This window comes from Aegilops tauschii, chromosome 7 (genome assembly GCF_002575655.3).
Source record: "Aegilops tauschii subsp. strangulata cultivar AL8/78 chromosome 7, Aet v6.0, whole genome shotgun sequence".
NCBI lineage: Eukaryota > Viridiplantae > Streptophyta > Magnoliopsida > Poales > Poaceae > Aegilops > Aegilops tauschii.
In genome coordinates, this window is record NC_053041.3 from 629,671,379 (window position 1) to 629,689,340 (window position 17,962).

General features: G+C 45.4%; 1 protein-coding gene across 1 annotated transcript; it reads left to right on the plus strand.

Annotated features, from left to right (window-relative positions):
* Positions 1-373: 373 nt before the first annotated feature.
* LOC109736568 (uncharacterized) lies at positions 374-2,713 on the plus strand. The gene is made up of 2 exons (XM_020295785.1): positions 374-1,591; positions 2,321-2,713. Exons 1-2 carry the CDS (start codon positions 374-376, stop codon positions 2,711-2,713), a joined length of 1,611 nt encoding a protein of 536 aa, XP_020151374.1.
* The last annotated feature ends 15,249 nt before the right edge of the window (positions 2,714-17,962 follow it).

The following is a 17,962-nucleotide window of genomic DNA, read 5'->3' on the forward strand; positions in this document are numbered from 1 at the left end:
TAATTGTCCATTTCACAAAACAGTTAAATTAGTAGCACGACTATCACGTGCCATATTGCTTGTTGCAGCAATTTATCAGATTAACACCTGGTTTGAGTCTCTCGGCTGGTTGGTGCTGTTAGGTCCATCAGTGTTCGGCAACCTGCAAACTCCAATGGCTCTGGCGCGGATCATGGTGTCATGGGCCTGGCTTTTCTGGAATGAGATTCAAATTCATGACACCAAAAATGAAAATGTCAGGCTAGCGGTTACAGCCTTGTACATAATGGTGCTGTGCCAAGGGATACTATATTTGACGGCGTGCTTACTAGAGTCGTTATCCTTCTTGTTTCGGTCACTAGCTCTTGCCTGTGGACTCGTAGATAAGTTGGGGATGGAATCCATTGATCTCTACTATGAACAAGCCTATGACACCTTCTTGCAAGAAAGTCTGTTCGACACTACAAATAAGATGGGCCTTGTCACTTTTGCTATGGTTTGCATGAACCCCGACGCCTCACGAGACAAGAAGCATGCTGCTGTTCGTATCCTGGACTCCTTTGTGCAACAGCAAAACAAGACCGCTGGTTCTGAGACAGAGCTCGTCTCTCAAATCACACCATCCAACAAGGCAGTGACCACCTTGATTAGCATGTTGGGTTGGACAGTTAGTGAAGATGCAGATATCAGGCTATTCGCCGCAAAGGTCACGGCACATCTTGCTCCGTATCTACGGATCGCCGGGACTGCTGGAGCCATGCAGATGGTGTCTTCACTTCTTGACGCCCAAGATCAACCAATGACACATGAAATTTCAATACTGATTGTGGATGGTAATGGAGGTAATGCAGATGATCATCAAATAAGCAATGATTCAAGTTCTCCATCAAGGAATTCAACTTTGGACACTGAAGGAGGTCACGCATCAGCAATGCGAGGTTCCTCTCTAATACACACATCCTTTCTTTTTCTGATGGAGTGGTCACACAGATTCTGGCAGCACCTTAAGAAAATGCAGGCAATTCCACAGAAGGGTTTGAAGGATAACGACTCGCTCCCTGCACTGGGCATGCAAATCCTTGAAGGGCTTTCTCACGATCTCCACAATTGTGAAGAAGTCAGTAGAGAAACAGAGCTCATCCCAAAGATCATAAGATTCATAAGCTACATTCCTGGCACAACAACATCGCAGCGGGAAGAGATCGCCACTTCATCATTGAAATTAGTTGAAAAGCTTGCAAGCATCAAGGGGGAAGTTGGCATAAAACTGCGGCAAAAGATTTCTGAGAATCCATTCCTAATTGGCGACCTCGCCGAGATCTTGGAGAATGAGGGCAACTCCAGCTACCTAGTACAATCAAAGCTGGCAATAGATATCATCACCAAGATCACCACAGATACAAAAACTAGGCAGGAGATTGGGACGGTACAAGTTATCATTGACAAGCTGGTGCAGCAGTTTATTGGGGTATCAAATCCACTGCAAGCAGAGGCAGGGGAAGCACTTGCGATGTTGGCAATTGAGAGCCCTGACAACTGCTCTGCTATGTTGGACAAAACAGATTATGAGCTTATCGGGGATCTCGCCCACAAGCTTCAGTGTGGTACTCACGTGTGCCCAGCAGCAAGTCTACTCCAGAGTCTGTGCAAAAACTCAAGGCAATTACTTCGGAGCCATGAAGGTTCAAACAATCACCTGCCGTCTACCTTAACAATAGTGAGTCCTCTGAATTTGCTAGTACTTTTGAGTTCTCTGTATGTTACACCATGTGTTCTGTCTCTTAAATTCCGTAATCACCTATTGTCTACCTTGATAGTGGTGAGTCCTCTCAATTTCTAGTACTTTTGAGTTGCTTTTACGTTACACCACATGTTTTTCCTTTTAATTTCGAAATATTTTTGTGCATGTGCTGTCATTCTGATTTTCTTATGATCATTATTTTCTCACAAATAAGTTGTTCCTTCAGTTACACTCAAATGTCCAATTAAAATGAAGCCGATACCAAAATGATAACTAGCAGGCACTTGGATGATCAGAACAAGAGTGGTGTACTGCTATTTTTTTTTTCTTTTTTTTTTGAAAAGGAGGATAACCCCCGGCCTCTGCATCAAGGTGTACTGCTAGTTAAGCAAACTGTTATTTTCAGTTTTGCCGTTTCAATTTGGCCTATTCCTAGTGGCCAATTAGTGTGCAGATCACTTGAATTTGGAATTACTTACCAATCTATACAAACGCATGTTGTTCATACACTAATTAAAATGCTTCATTGCCGTGGAATTAATAACTAACCCTGAAGTAAAGCCTACGTTATCTGACATTTGTAGTACACCGTATTTGCAGGTCATGGGAAGCATAAAGGATGCAGAGGGCAAGCAGATGGAGGCCCTAATCGGCCTAGCTTCAAAAATCTGTAGTGTCATGTCAGAACGCATTGCCCCTGTTTTGGACCCGTTTGCAGATGATGAGGCATTTGTTAAGAAACTTGTGGGTGAACTCAACGCCCGCAAGAAACCAAGTCCTGATGAATATCCAGAAACGAGAAGCCTGCTGGTTGAGCTCACAGTATCCATCGTGGGATTCTGCCCTCGCTACGCACGCATCTTCAAGGAGCAGGGGATGATGGAAGCGCTGTCCAAGGTGGAACGTTACACGGGGAAGGTTTCAGAGGAGGCCAGAGCTCTGCGCACCATGGTCGCCACAGCAAAGAGGCTGATCGGCACCGATACGCCATGAGTTCAACATAGCCACTGTGAATTATTGCCGTCTTGTTGACGGCTGGTCTGTATCCGTCCACTGCTGCATGCAGGCTAGGCTAACAAGGCTTGAACTAGCCATTTTCTTATGATCAGTAAAATGTACTTGGTTCCCCTGTCTAGTACTTAGTACTTACCAACTTTCTTTGATAAGTCTCCAGTATTTACTTGCTGGCTTGCTGCCATGGCAAACTCTGGACAATACTCTTCCTTTGGACAATACCCAAATTTCTGTACTCAATTAGATAACACCAGGCCACTTGTGGTTGCCCGGCCTTGTCTGTCAACAGTCATTCTTCAGTATGGTTCGGCCTAAGTTGTCAACTTTCTTGCTTTTATCACTGCCGAAGTGCCAAGTTCTTTCGATCTGCTTACCAGCCTCGTGCTTGTTTTCTATTACTCACATTCATCCTTGCAGTTATTTTGTCAGAACATTTACCATTCACTGGAAAAAGTCAGCTCGTGTACTGAAGGAGAGTCAGCTCGTGTACTGAAGGAGAGTGATGCATATCAGTTGAATAGAATTTTGAGATCGAAAATGTGCTATAGCACCCGGGAGTCCCGGCACCCTCTAATCTGGCCCGTACACCGACGATAAGATTCGTGCTGTTCCCTGCCGAGCTGCAGACGATTTGTAGTCTCAGTTAAGTCAGCAGGCTTTGTCAAGCAGGCAAACAGTGACCGCTCGCATGTGTAGCATGCAAGCTAGACTTTACAGGAGGTCATGCGGGTCCTGACCGAAGTGACAACACAGTCTGTTTGCATGCGCTTTATATTACCACCCCACCACGTGTTCGATAGCTTGGTCAGGCCAACACGGGTCCCTATGGATTGCACATCAGTGGCAGCTCCAATTACCACATACAGCCAATGCTTACTCCTCAGACCCCAATAGCTGCTCCACTTCAATTAATTAAGCAGGGAATTTGCAGAGTCAAACAGGGCCAGTCCTAGGCTGCAGCAGATAGAGTTGGTCAATGGCTACTATAGTAAAGGCGAGATGTTTTGTCTAACTCGTTCACCTAGCGCATGCGGCAAAAATCACTGTTTTGATTTGTGGACGAAATAAAATCACAAAATAAATTGTTGATAAAAAAACTTTTTTGTGTAGCGCCCGACAGTTAGGCGTCACACTACACTGTGCAACGCTTGGCTGTCAGGCGCTACACGCCTGACCATCGTCGCACCCCGAGCTGACTGAAAAATGTTAAGTCAGTGTGTAACGTCTAAGAGCGCCTAGGCGTTGCACTAATTGCATAGCGCCTAGATTCTAGGGAGGGCGTGATCAATGGGAGGCTCGGGAGTCGGGTCCCTTTTCTCACGGGACGCGGTGAATGGAGTGCTGCGCAGGTGCACACTGCGTGGAGTGCCCCCGGTTTTATGGAGCGGACCGGGACGGTAAAATCGTTCGTGGTGGTAAAAAGTATATACAGCTAGAACGTGTCTTCTCGTTTTGTTCAGCCTCGGTCCACCTTTCTTTTACGGCCACGAGCGTACGTCAGTTGACTGTTTTCTTTCGTTGCAAGGGATGAGGGCATCTCTTGCGCTAGGTGCAACTAGTGCAACGCCTAGACAGTAGGTGCTACACGTCTAGCTCTTAGGCGTTACACATTGACTTGGCATTTTTCGGTCAATTCGAAGTGCGACGATAGTCAGGCGTGTAGCGCCTGAGAGCCAGGCGTTGCACAGTGTAGTATGACGCCTAGATGTCGGGCGCTATACAAAAAGGTCAGCCGGGTGAATTTTTTTTGTCAACAGTTTATTTTGTGATTTTGTTTCGTCCATAAGTCAAATCTGTCATTTTTGCCAGCGCATGCATGTGATTCTTATGTCTTTTCTTCTGTTCTTTTCTTGATTGAAGAGAGAGGAGAAAGGTGAGGAGCATTTTTATGAGCCCGTGAGAGAGAAGAGGAATGGAAGGAGAGAGAGAGGCTGTGAGAGACGGAAGAGAGAGGAGAGAAAAGAACTGTTTTCTATAGATGGAGAGGCAGGGCCGTCTTCAGCAATTAGGGGGCCCGGGACGAAATGCATAATGGGACGTATTTTTTGAAAATAATTCACGTTACTAAAGATTAGACATGTTGTAAGTTTATAGTGAGATAAGGAAAAACTCAAAAAATCATATTACTAAAGATTACCCGAACCTTTAAACTTGACTGAGCAACTATCTTGAAAATATTTGACGTGTCAGCAACTATCTCTGAAAATAGCTCTTTGGATCAATATGAGGCCTGAACCTTCGGCTGTAGATCAATTAACAGTGATACTATTGATATATTGTACAATTAGGACGATGGCTAAGTAGGCTACGAAGAAATATAGGAACCGTCACTGTAACCTACAAGCCTAACAATTGACAGCATATCACACGGTCACATGGAGAATAAAATCTGCAGAACAAGTCTCACAGCGCAATGATGAAAAAATCTCATCACATGATAGATCATGCGTGCATGAATTTAATACAGAAATAAGGAAATGGGAGATAAAAGAAATCTGACTTGAACAATTTCTGATGGGGGAACAGTCAGGTGGCAGTCCGGTGGATGGACAGGAACTGGCGAACAGCAGCCGGCGGACGAATTTCCGTGACCGGTGATCATCAATCGCCGATTGATTCTCACCTCTTTTTTCTTTTATGGAATTGATTCTCATCCTGGATCTTCGTACCGGTAACCCTCGTACAGTACAGGGGAAACTAGGGCAACGGGCGGACGAGCGTACCTGTCTGGTGATCTCGCGTAGCGAACGGGCCCAACACGCAGGCACGAGGAAGCAATCGCGCATGAGCATCAGGCCGCTGGCTGCATACCGGGCTAGTTCTGCTGGGCTAATTTTTTTCAGATTAATTATACCTAATTACCACCCAATTTGGGGCCCATAATATTGGGGGCCCTGTGCGGTCGCCCAGTTTGACCTTCCTCATCGACGGGGCTGTGGAGAGGCTGTGAACGGAGAGAGACGAAAGGTAGCAGGCCGACATATCATCTTCAATATCTATCCATCTTTTTTTCGGTAGGTAGTCAGGAGGAACAGGCCTAGAGTAGGTCCAGATTCATTCAAATATTGTGAACACTCCCACGCTTAACGATGCAGTACACCTGCTAATTGATTCCAACGCTTCAATGCATGGCACAGATCTCCAGACGCCATATTCTGCATGGACGGTACAGATAACAGGGTGTCTAGGCACCCGGTGCTAAAAATCCAGTCTCGTCTTTTGAGATCCATCGATCACAGTCAACATTTTGTTGTATTGCCTAGGTCCCTGGCTTAGGCACATAAGTTTTCACTTTTCAGTAACAGAGTCGGTTTCTAGATGTTCTCCTCTAGAAAAAAAACATTTTAGTATCCTAAACGACGATGTTCTCTTGTACTGGCCTTGACTGTCGACAAACAGTGGAAAGCTGCCGGTGTAACTGACTGCTCCTTTCGGATGTAAATGGGACTACAAATGACGGGAATAGAAGTTAATTTACACCTTGCACTTGGCATTGGCGACGGAGCATCATTCTTCAGTACGGCTCGAAGTAAGATTCTGAACTTTCTTGCTTTGTCTGTGTCGGCTGTGAAGCTAACACTTCGTTTGATCTCTCCTATAGTGAATGCAGGGGGGCAAGCAATGCAATGGCTCCAACCTGAAACTGGATTACTCTTCTCTGCCTGGCAAGCCATGGTGGTTCTTTGCTCAACTCAAGACCGCCAACATCATGCACCTGCAAACCTTGGCTGTTACTGAATTAGAGTCATGCAGATCGGCTGAAGAGTGTTTTTGAGATACATACTTTCTGTGATTTATTTTAGAACTGCTGCAATGCCAAAATTAAAAGATTGCACACAAAAAAGAGTGCTGGAGGATGAGCTCTGAATACACGTTAATTTACACTCCCCTTAAAGTACGTACCTCTTCGTGCCGAGGTACTCCCGAGACCCGAAGCTCAGTTAAGAGTTTGAGTTCCGCTTCGGTAGACCCCCTACAAACCGTATAAAGGGTAATATGGACTTTTCACATTTTCGTATATACGATGAGTCGCCCGTAGGTATGTATATACGTATAGGTACTCCCGAGACCCGAAGCTCAGTTAAGAGTTTGAGTTCCGCTTCGGTAGACCCCCTACAAACCGTATAAAGGGTAATATGGACTTTTCACATTTTCGTATATACGATGAGTCGCCCGTAGGTATGTATATACGTATAGGCCAATATGTTTATCTTTTTTCTTCTCTTCACTTAAGGTTTCACTTTTTTTTAAATGTAAAAATAATGCACCCAGCATGGTTTGAACTAGAAACCTCCCTTTAGACTATACAACAAGGTAGCCAACAGACCACATTAGTAGTTGCGACATTTATTGGTATGACAGCTCTCTTAGTTATAATACGCAGTGGGTTTCCAATTTTTTTTGCCGAGTTTAATTCTGTTTTTTTCCCTACTTTTTTCCATTTTTCGTTTCTTTTTAAAAATCGTGAACTTTTATTAAATTTATGAAATATTTTCCAAGTCTGTGAACTTGTTTCGAATCCCTATTAAAAAAAATCTGTGAACCCTTTTTCAAAACATGTGATTTTTTTTCAAAAATGATGAACTTTTTTTCACATACGATGAGTTTTTTAAATCCAGCTGGCAAGCTGAGGTTCCCAAAATCGGGAACATTGTGTTGCATCTTTCTTTGGTAAACTTTTTTTTTTGAAAATCTATAAAAAATTCAAATCCATGAACATTTTTCTAAAAACTGATGTGCTTTTCAAAATCTGCAAACGCAGGCCAACCTAATAGGCGCCTGACAGGAGCGATGTTGTCGCCTAGTTGGGCCAAAGCCTAAGCATTGTTTTCTTTTATATTTTTTCTTCTCTTTTCATGTTAATTCATTTTTCTTCTTTTTGAACTTTATTATTGTTTTAAAACTTGGTTACCTTTTAAGATAGTAGTTTTAAATATATTTTTACATCAAACCTGGCATATATGCCTATCATGGGCATGCCCACATGGTAGCAAAAGTTAAGACCATTTCATGAATGGCAAAAAAAAATTCAACGGAGGGTGTTCGGGTGGCCACAAGGTTCCGCTTGAGACCCTGTATCCCGACATCCTTGAAATGGCCTAAATTTCCATGGCCTTGTATGATCAATTCAAGGCATGCCAAGTTATTGTTGGGGATCGTAGCAGAAATTAAAATTTCCTACGCATCACCAAGATCAATCTATGGAGTTTACTAGCAACGAGAGGGGAGGAGTGCATCTACATACCCTTGTAGATCGCGAGCGGAAGCGTTCAAGAGAACGGGGTTGATGGAGTCGTACTCCTCGTGATCCAAATCACCGATGATCCAAGCGCCGAACGGACGGCACCTCCGCGTTCAACACACGTATGGAGCGGTGACGTCTCCCACGCCTTGATCCAGCAAGGAGGAGGGAGAGGTTGAGGAAGAAGGCTCCAACAGCAGCACGACGGCGTGGTGGTGGTGGAGTGACAGTTCTCCGGCAGGGCTTCGCCAAGCACACGCGGAGGAGGAGAGGTGTTGGGGAGGGGAGGGGCTGCGCCTTGGATGTGGTGCTGCAGCCCTCCCCTCACCCCTCTATTTATAGGGAGAAGGGGGAAGGGGGCCGGCCCATCTAGATGAGATCTAGAGGGGGGGCGGCGGCCAAGGGGGGAGGTGGCTTGCCCCCCAAGCAAGGGGGGCGCCCCCCTTTAGGGTTCCCCCCAAACCCTAGGCGCATGGGCCCTAGGGGGGGGGGGGTTGGCGCCCAGCCCACTAAGGGCTGGTTCCCTTCCACCTACAGCCCATAAGGCCCTCCGGGGAAGGTGGACCCTCCCGGTGGACCCCCGAAACCCCTCCGGTGGTCCCGGTACAATACCGGTATACCCCCGAATATTTCCGGTGACCGTATGGTGACTTCCCATATATAAATCTTTACCTCCGGACCATTCCGCAACTCCTCGTGACGTTCGGGATCTCATCCGGGACTCCGAACAACATTCGGTAATCACATACAAACCTTCCTTATAACCCTAGCGTCATCGAACCTTAAGTGTGTAGACCCCACGGGTTCGGGAATCATGCAGACATGATCGAGACACCTCTCCAGCCAATAACCAACAACGGGATCTGGATACCCATGTTGGCTCCCACATGTTCCATGATGATCTCATCGGATGAACCACGATGTCGAGGATTCAAGCAATCCCGTATACAATTCCCTTTGTCAATCGGTACTTTACTTTCCTGAGATTCGATCGTCGGTATCCCAATACCTCGTTCAATCTCGTTACCGGCAAGTCACTTTACTCGTTCCGTAATGCGTGATCCCGTGACTAACTACTTAGTCACATTGAGCTCATTATGATGATGCAATACTGAGTGGGCCCAGAGATACCTCTCCGTCATACGGAGTGACAAATCCCAGTCTCGATCCAAGCCAACCCAACAGACACTTTCGGAGATACCTGTAGTGCACCTTTATAGCCACCCAGTTACGTTGTGATGTTTGGTACACCCAAAGCATTCCTACGGTATCCGGGAGTTGCACGATCTCATGGTCTAAGGAAATGATACTTGACATTAGAAAAGCTTTAGCAAACGAACTACACGATCTAGTGCTATGCTTAGGATTGGGTCTTGTCCATCACATCATTCTCCTAAGGATGTGATCCGTTATCAATGACATCCAATGTCCATGGTCAGGAAACTGTAACCATCTATTGATCAACGAGCTAGTCAACTAGAGGCTCACTAGGACATGTTATGGTCTATGTATTCACACATGTATTACGATTTCCGGATAACAGAATTAAAGCATGAACAATAGACAATTATCATGAACAAGGAAATATAATAATAACCATTTTATTATTGCCTCTAGGGCATATTTCCAACAGTCTCCCACTTGCACTAGAGTCAATAATCTAGTTACATTGTGATGAATCATACACCCATAGAGTTCTGGTGTTGATCATGTTTCGCTCGTGGAAGAGGTTTAGTCAACGGATCTGCGACATTCAAATCCGTATGCACTTTACAAATATCTATGTCTCCGAACATTTTCACGAATGGAGTTGAAGCGACGCTTGATGTGCCTGGTCTTCTTGTGAAACCTGGGCTCCTTGGCAAGGGCAATAGCTCTAGTGTTGTCACAGAAGAGAGTCATCGGCCCCGATGCATTGGGAATAACTCCTAGGTCGGCAATGAAATCCTTCATCCAGATTGCTTCATGTGCTGCCTCCGAGGCTGCCATGTACTCTGCTTCACATGTAGATCCTGCCACGACGCTTTGCTTGCAACTGCACCAGCTGACTGCCCCACCATTCAAAATGTACACGTATCCGGTTTGTGACTTAGAGTCATCCAGATCTGTGTCGAAGCTAGCATCGACGTAACCCTTTACGACGAGCTCTTTGTCACCTCCATAAACGAGAAACATATCCTTAGTCCTTTTCAGGTACTTCAGGATGTTCTTGACCGTTGTCCAGTGTTCCATGCCGGGATTACTTTGGTACCTTCCTACCAAACTTACGGCAAGGTTTACATCAGGTCTGGTACACAGCATGGCATACATAATAGACCCTATGGCTGAGGCATAGGGGACGACACTCATCTTTTCTCTATCTTCTGCCGTGGTCGGGCATTGAGCCGTGCCCAATCTCACACCTTGCAATACAGGCAAGAACCCCTTCTTGGACTGATCCATATTGAACTTCTTCAATATCTTGTCAAGGTATGTGCTTTGTGAAAGACCTATGAGGCGTCTCGATCTATCTCTATAGATCTTGATGCCTAATATGTAAGCAGCTTCTCCAAGGTCCTTCATTGAAAAACACTTATTCAAGTAGGCCTTTATACTTTCCAAGAATTCTATATCATTTCCCATCAATAGTATGTCATCCACATATAATATGAGAAATGCTACAGAGCTCCCACTCACTTTCTTGTAAACACAGGCTTCTCCATAAGTCTGTGTAAACCCAAACGCTTTGATCATCTCATCAAAGCGAATGTTCCAACTCCGAGATGCCTGCACCAGCCCATAGATTGAGCGCTGGAGCTTGCATACTTTGTCAGCATTCTTAGGATCGACAAAACCTTCCGGCTGCATCATATACAATTCTTCCTTAAGGAAGCCGTTAAGGAATGCCGTTTTGACGTCCATTTGCCATATTTCATAATCGTAGAATGCGGCAATTGCTAACATGATTCGGACGGACTTCAGCTTCGCTACGGGTGAGAAGGTCTCATCGTAGTCAACTCCTTGAACTTGTCGATAACCCTTAGCGACAAGTCGAGCTTTATAGATGGTAACATTTCCATCCGCATCCGTCTTCTTCTTAAAGATCCATTTATTTTCTATCGCTCGCCGATCATCGGGCAAGTCTGTCAAAGTCCATACTTTGTTTTCATAGATGGATCCTATCTCGGATTGCATGGCTTCAAGCCATTTGTTGGAATCTGGGCCCGCCATTGCTTCTTCATAGTTCGAAGGTTCACCGTTGTCCAACAACATGATTTCCAAGACAGGGTTGCCGTACCACTATGGTGCGGAACGTGTCCTTGTGGACCTACGAAGTTCAGTGGTAACTTGATCATGATCGTCATCATTAACTTCCTCTCTAGTCGGTGCAGGCACCACAGAAACATTTTCTTGTGCTGCGCTACTTTCTGGTTCGAGAGGGGTCATCTCATCAAGTTCCACTTTCCTCCCACTTACTTCTTTCGAGAGAAACTCTTTCTCCAGAAAGAACCCGTTCTTGGCAACGAAGATCTTGCCTTCGGATCTGAGGTAGAAGGTATACCCAATGGTTTCCTTAGGGTATCCTATGAAGACGCATTTTTCTGACTTGGGTTCGAGCTTTTCAGGTTGAAGTTTCTGACATAAGCATCGCATCCCCAAACTTTAAGAAACGACAGCTTAGGTTTCTTTCCAATCCATAATTCATATGGTGTCGTCTCAACGGATTTCGACGGAGCCCTATTTAAAGTGAATGCGGCAGTCTCTAAAGCATAACCCCAGAATGATAGCGGTAGATCGGTAAGAGACATCATAGATCGCACCATATCCAATAGAGTGCGATTACGACGTTCGGACACACCATTACGCTGAGGTGTTCCAGGCGGCATGAGTTGTGAAACAATTCCATATTTCCTTAAGTGTGTGCCAAATTCGTGACTCAAATATTCCCCACCACGATCTGATCGTAAGAACTTTATTTTCTTGTCACGTTGATTCTCAACCTCATTCTGAAATTCCTTGAACTTTTCAAAGGTCTCAGACTTGTGTTTCGTTAAGTAGACATACCCATATCTACTCAAGTCATCAGTGAGGGTGAGAACATAACGATAGCCACCGCGAGCCTCAACGCTCATTGGACCGCACACATCAGTATGTATGATTTTCAATAAGTTGGTTGCTCGCTCCATTGTTCCGGAGAACGGAGTCTTGGTCATTTTGCCCATGAGGCATGGTTCGCACGTGTCAAATGATTCATAATCAAGAGACTTCAAAAGTCCATCTGCATGGAGTTTCTTCATGCGTTTGACCCCAATGTGACCAAGGCGGCAGTGCCACAAGTATGTGGGACTATCATTATCAACCTTACATTTATTGGCATTCACACTATGAATATGTGTAACATCACGTTCGAGATTCATTAAGAATAAACCATTGACCAGCGGGGCATGACCGTAAAACATATCTCTCATATAATTAGAACAACCATTATTCTCGGATTTAAATGAGTAGCCATCTCGTATTAAACGAGATCCAGATACAATGTTCATGCTCAAAGCTGGCACTAAATAACACTCATTGAGGTTTAAAACTAATCCCGTAGGTAAATGTAGAGGTAGCGTGCCGACGGCGATCACATCGACCTTGGAACCATTCCCGACGCGCATCGTCACCTCGTCCTTTGCCAGTCTCCGCTTATTCCGCAGGTCCTGCTTTGAGTTACAAATATGAGCAACCGCACCGGTATCAAATACCCAGGAGCTACTACGAGCGCTGGTTAGGTACACATCTATAACATGTATATCACATATACCTTTGGTATTGCCGGCCATCTTATCCGCTAAGTACTTGGGGCAGTTCCGCTTCCAGTGACCGTTTCCCTTGCAATAAAAGCACTCAGTCTCAGGCTTGGGTCCATTCTTTGTCTTCTTCCCGACAGCTTGCTTACCGGGCGCGGCAACTCCCTTGCCGTCTTTCTTGAAGTTCTTCTTACACTTGCCTTTCTTGAACTTAGTGGTCTTATTCACCATCAACACTTGATGTTCCTTTTTGATCTCCACCTCCGCTGATTTCAGCATTGAATATACCTCAGGAATGGTCTTTTCCATCCCCTGCATATTGAAGTTCATCACAAAGCTCTTGTAGCTAGGTGGGAGCGACTGAAGGATTCTGTCAACGACCGCGTCATCCGGGAGATTAACTCCCAGCTGAGACAAGCGGTTGTGCAACTCAGACAATTTGAGTATGTGTTCGCTGACGGAACTATTCTCCTCCATCTTACAACTGTAGAACTTGTCGGAGACTTCATATCTCTCGACCCGGGCATGAGCTTGGAAAACCATTTTCAGCTCTTGGAACATCTCATATGCTCCGTGCTGCTCGAAACACTTTTGGAGCCCCGGTTCTAAGCTGTAAAGCATGCCGCACTGAACCAGGGAGTAATCATCAACACGTGTTTGCCAGGCGTTCATAACGTCTTGGTTTGCTGGGACGGGTGCTTCACCTAGCGGTGCTTCAAGGACATATGCTTTCTTGGCAGCTATGAGGATGATCCTCAAGTTCCGGACCCAGTCCGTATAGTTGCTACCATCGTCTTTCAGCTTGGTTTTCTCTAGGAACGCGTTGAAGTTGAGGTTGACATTAGCGTGGGCCATTTGATCTACAAGACATATTGTAAAGATTTTAGACTAAGTTCATGATAATTAAGTTCATCTAATCAAATTATTAATGAACTCCCACTCAGACAGACATCCCTCTAGTCATCTAAGTGATACATGATCCGAGTCAACTAGGCCGTGTCCGATCATCACGTGAGACGGACTAGTCATCATCGGTGAACATCTTCATGTTGATCGTATCTGCTATACGACTCATGCTCGACCTTTCGGTCTCTTGTGTTCCGAGGCCATGTCTGTACATGCTAGGCTCGTCAAGTCAACCTAAGTGTATTGCGTGTGTAAATCTGGCTTACACCCGTTGTATGCGAACGTTAGAACCTATCACACCCGATCATCACGTGGTGCTTTGGAACAACGAACCTTCGCAACGGTGCACAGTTAGGGGGAACACTCTCTTGAAATTTTAGCGAGGGATCATCTCATTTATGCTACCGTCGTTCTAAGCAAATAAGATATAAAACATGATAAACATCACATGCAATCAAATAGTGACATGATATGGCCAATATCATTTTGCTCCTTTTGATCTCCATCTTCGGGGCGCCATGTTCATCATCGTCACCGGCATGACACCATGATCTCCATCATCATGATGTCCATCATCGTGTCTTCATGAAGTTGTCTCGCCAACTATTACTTCTACTACTATGGCTAACGGTTAGCAATAAAGTAAATTAATTACATGACGTTCCAGTTGACATGCAGGTCATAAATAAATTAAGACAACTCCTATGGCTCCTGCCGGTTGTCATACTCATCGACATGCAAGTCGTGATTCCTATTACAAGAACATGATCAATCTCATACATCACATATATTATTCATCACATCCTTCTGGCCATATCACATCACATGACACTTGCTGCAAAACAAGTTAGACATCCTCTAATTGTTGTTGCAAACTTTTACGTGGCTGCTATAGGTTTCTAGCAAGAACGATTCTTACCTACGCCAAAACCACAACGTGATATGCCAATTTCTATTTACCCTTCATAAGGACCCTTTTCATCGGATCCGATCCGACTAAAGTGGGAGAGACAGACACCCGCTAGCCACCTTATGCAACTAGTGCATGTCAGTCGGTGGAACCTGTCTCACGTAAGCGTACGTGTAAGGTCGGCCCGGGCCGCTTCATCCCACGATGCCACCGAATCAAGATAAGACTAGTAACGGCAAGTAAATTGACAAAATCGACGCCCACAACAACTTGTGTTCTACTCGTGCACAGAAACTACGCATAGACCTAGCTCATGATGCCACTGTTGGGGATTGTAGCAGAAATTAAAATTTCCTACGCATCACCAAGATCAATCTATGGAGTTTACTGGCAACGAGAGGGGAGGAGTGCATCTACATACCCTTGTAGATCGCGAGCGGAAGCGTTCAAGAGAACGGGGTTGATGGAGTTGTACTTGTCATGATCCAAATCACCGATGATCCAAGCGCCGAACGGACGGCACCTCCGCGTTCAACACACGTACGGAGCGGTGACGTCTCCCACGCCTTGATCCAGCAAGGAGGAGGGAGAGGTTGAGGAAGAAGGCTCCAACAGCAGCACGACGGCGTGGTAGTGGTGGAGTGACAGTTCTCCGGCAGGGCTTCGCCAAGCACACGCGGAGGAGGAGGAGAGGTGTTGGGGAGGGGAGGGGTGCGCCTTGGATGTGGTGCTGCAGCCCTCCCCTCACCCCTCTATTTATAGGGAGAAGGGGGAAGGGGGCCGGCCCCTCTAGATGAGATCTAGAGGGGGGCGGCGGCCAAGGGGACAGGTGGCTTGCCCCCCAAGCAAGGGGGGGGCGCCCCCTTTAGGGTTCCCCCCAAACCCTAGGCGCATGGGCCCTAGGGGGGGGGGGTTGGCGCCCAGCCCACTAAGGGCTGGTTCCCTTCCACCTACAGCCCATAAGGCCCTCCGGGGCAGGTGGACCCTCCCGGTGGACCCCCGGAGCCCCTCCGGTGGTCCCGGTACAATACCGGTATACCCCCGAATATTTCCGGTGACCGTATGGTGACTTCCCATATATAAATCTTTACCTCCGGACCATTCCGCAGCTCCTCGTGACGTCCGGGATCTCATCCGGGACTCCAAACAACATTCGGTAATCACATACAAACCTTCCTTATAACCCTAGCGTCATCGAACCTTAAGTGTGTAGACCCCACGGGTTCGGGAATCATGCAGACATGACCGAGACACCTCTCCAGCCAATAACCAACAGCGGGATCTGGATACCCATGTTGGCTCCCACATGTTCCATGATGATCTCATCAGATGAACCACGATGTCGAGGATTCAAGCAATCCCGTATACAATTCCCTTTGTCAATCGGTACTTTACTTGCCCGAGATTCGATCGTCGGTATCCCAATACCTCGTTCAATCTCGTTACCGGCAAGTCACTTTACTCGTTCCGTAATGCATGATCCCGGCCCGTGACTAACTACTTAGTCACATTGAGCTCATTATGATGATGCAATACTGAGTGGGCCCTGAGATACCTCTCCGTCATACAGAGTGACAAATCCCAGTCTCGATCCGAGCCAACCCAACAGACACTTTCGGAGATACCTGTAGTGCACCTTTATAGCCACCCAGTTACGTTGTGACATTTGGTACACCCAAAGCATTCCTACGGTATCCGGGAGTTGCACGATCTCATGGTCTAAGGAAATGATACTTGACATTAGAAAAGCTTTAGCAAACGAACTACACGATCTAGTGCTATGCTTAGGATTGGGTCTTGTCCATCACATCATTCTCCTAAGGATGTGATCCCGTTATCAATGACATCCAATGTCCATGGTCAGGAAACTGTAACCATCTATTGATCAACGAGCTAGTCAACTAGAGGCTCACTAGGGACATGCTATGGTCTATGTATTCACACATGTATTACGATTTCCAGATAACACAATTAAAGCATGAACAATAGACAATTATCATGAACAAGGAAATATAATAATAACCATTTTCTTATTGCCTCTAGGGCATATTTCCAACAGTTATTTTGGTTTTCGACAACTTTTTGCATTTTCTGAAATTTTCTCGGTCAAAAAAGAGCGATAAATGGCAGGATGTGTCGCAAACTTGCATACGGCATCGGAAGTCGTTCAAACCTGACATGGATGCCAACCATTGGCATGCCCACATGCTTACAAAAGTTGGGGTCATTTGAAGAATGTCCAAACAGAGACAATGTTTAATGGATGGTGTTCGGTTAGGCTAGAAGGCTTCGCCTCAGAGCACGTTGTTTCCCGACATGTCGTAACTTGCATATGGTGTCGGTAATCATTTAAACCAGGCATGGATGTCTACCACGGGCATGCCCCCCTACTTGCAAAAGCTGAGGTCATTTTAAGAATGTCCAAAACTAGATCATGTTCAACGGAGGGTGTTTCATAAAGCTAGAAGAGCCTGTTTTAAAGCACGTTGTCTTTCCACATCTGTCAAATGGCCCCAGTTTTTTTTCACAAACTTATGTGACCAATTCAAGGCATTATGCCAAGTTGTTTGGATTCTTGACAAATTTTGTATTTTCTGGAGTTTTCTCGGTGAAAAGGGTCTGATATCTTGCCGGACGTATGGCAACGTGCAAACAATGTCGGAAGTCGTTTAAACCTGGCTCGGATGCCTCATATGTTCGTGCCAGGCTACTGCCAGAAGTTGGAGTCATTTATCCATGGTCCAAAAAAACACCAGTTGAGAGGAGTGTGTTAGACTAAGCCAAGCGGATGGATCTCTAAGCATGTAAATTTTCCTGATTTGAATGCTTTAGTTATTTGCAGTTTTCGTCATTATCAATTAACATGAATATTTTCTCATATCGTAACCACTTCTTGAAATTTTGTCAATAATTTTGACGTTTCAAATTGTGTATGAAAATTTTATAAAGTTGAACATTTTATCAAAATTGTTAACAAATTTCCAATAATTTATATTGAAGACAAATTGCATACTACGTACTTTTTTTAAAATTTATCAACTTTTTAAATTTGGGAACAAAAATATAAAAAATGGGAACATACATACATGATACAATGGCTGTTTGGAGACACATACACATACACTAGACTACATGCATGAATCTATCACGAAGAAATCAACAAAAATGACATGCGCGCACACACGTGTACAAGTATAGCTTGCACAAATCGATTTGAGATTTGCCATGTGTCCATGTGGTACTTGCTACGTTCCTCCACACAAAATAAATACTAGATCGGCAACGCGCCTTGGCGCGAGGGTGCCGGTCCTAACGATATGGCCAAGCCGTGGAAGATCAAATGGCATGATGCATTAGTATGAAGGCAAGTTTAGCACATGTAACAAGACAACCAA

Bases quoted from the DNA above. Each gene is read 5' to 3' on its own strand.
- LOC109736568 (XM_020295785.1), top strand. From the start codon at position 374: ATGGAATCCATTGATCTCTACTATGAACAAGCCTATGACACCTTCTTG. The intron at 1,592-2,320 runs GTGTGCCCAGCA...CCGTATTTGCAG, and splicing joins AGCTTCAGTGTGGTACTCAC to GTCATGGGAAGCATAAAGGA.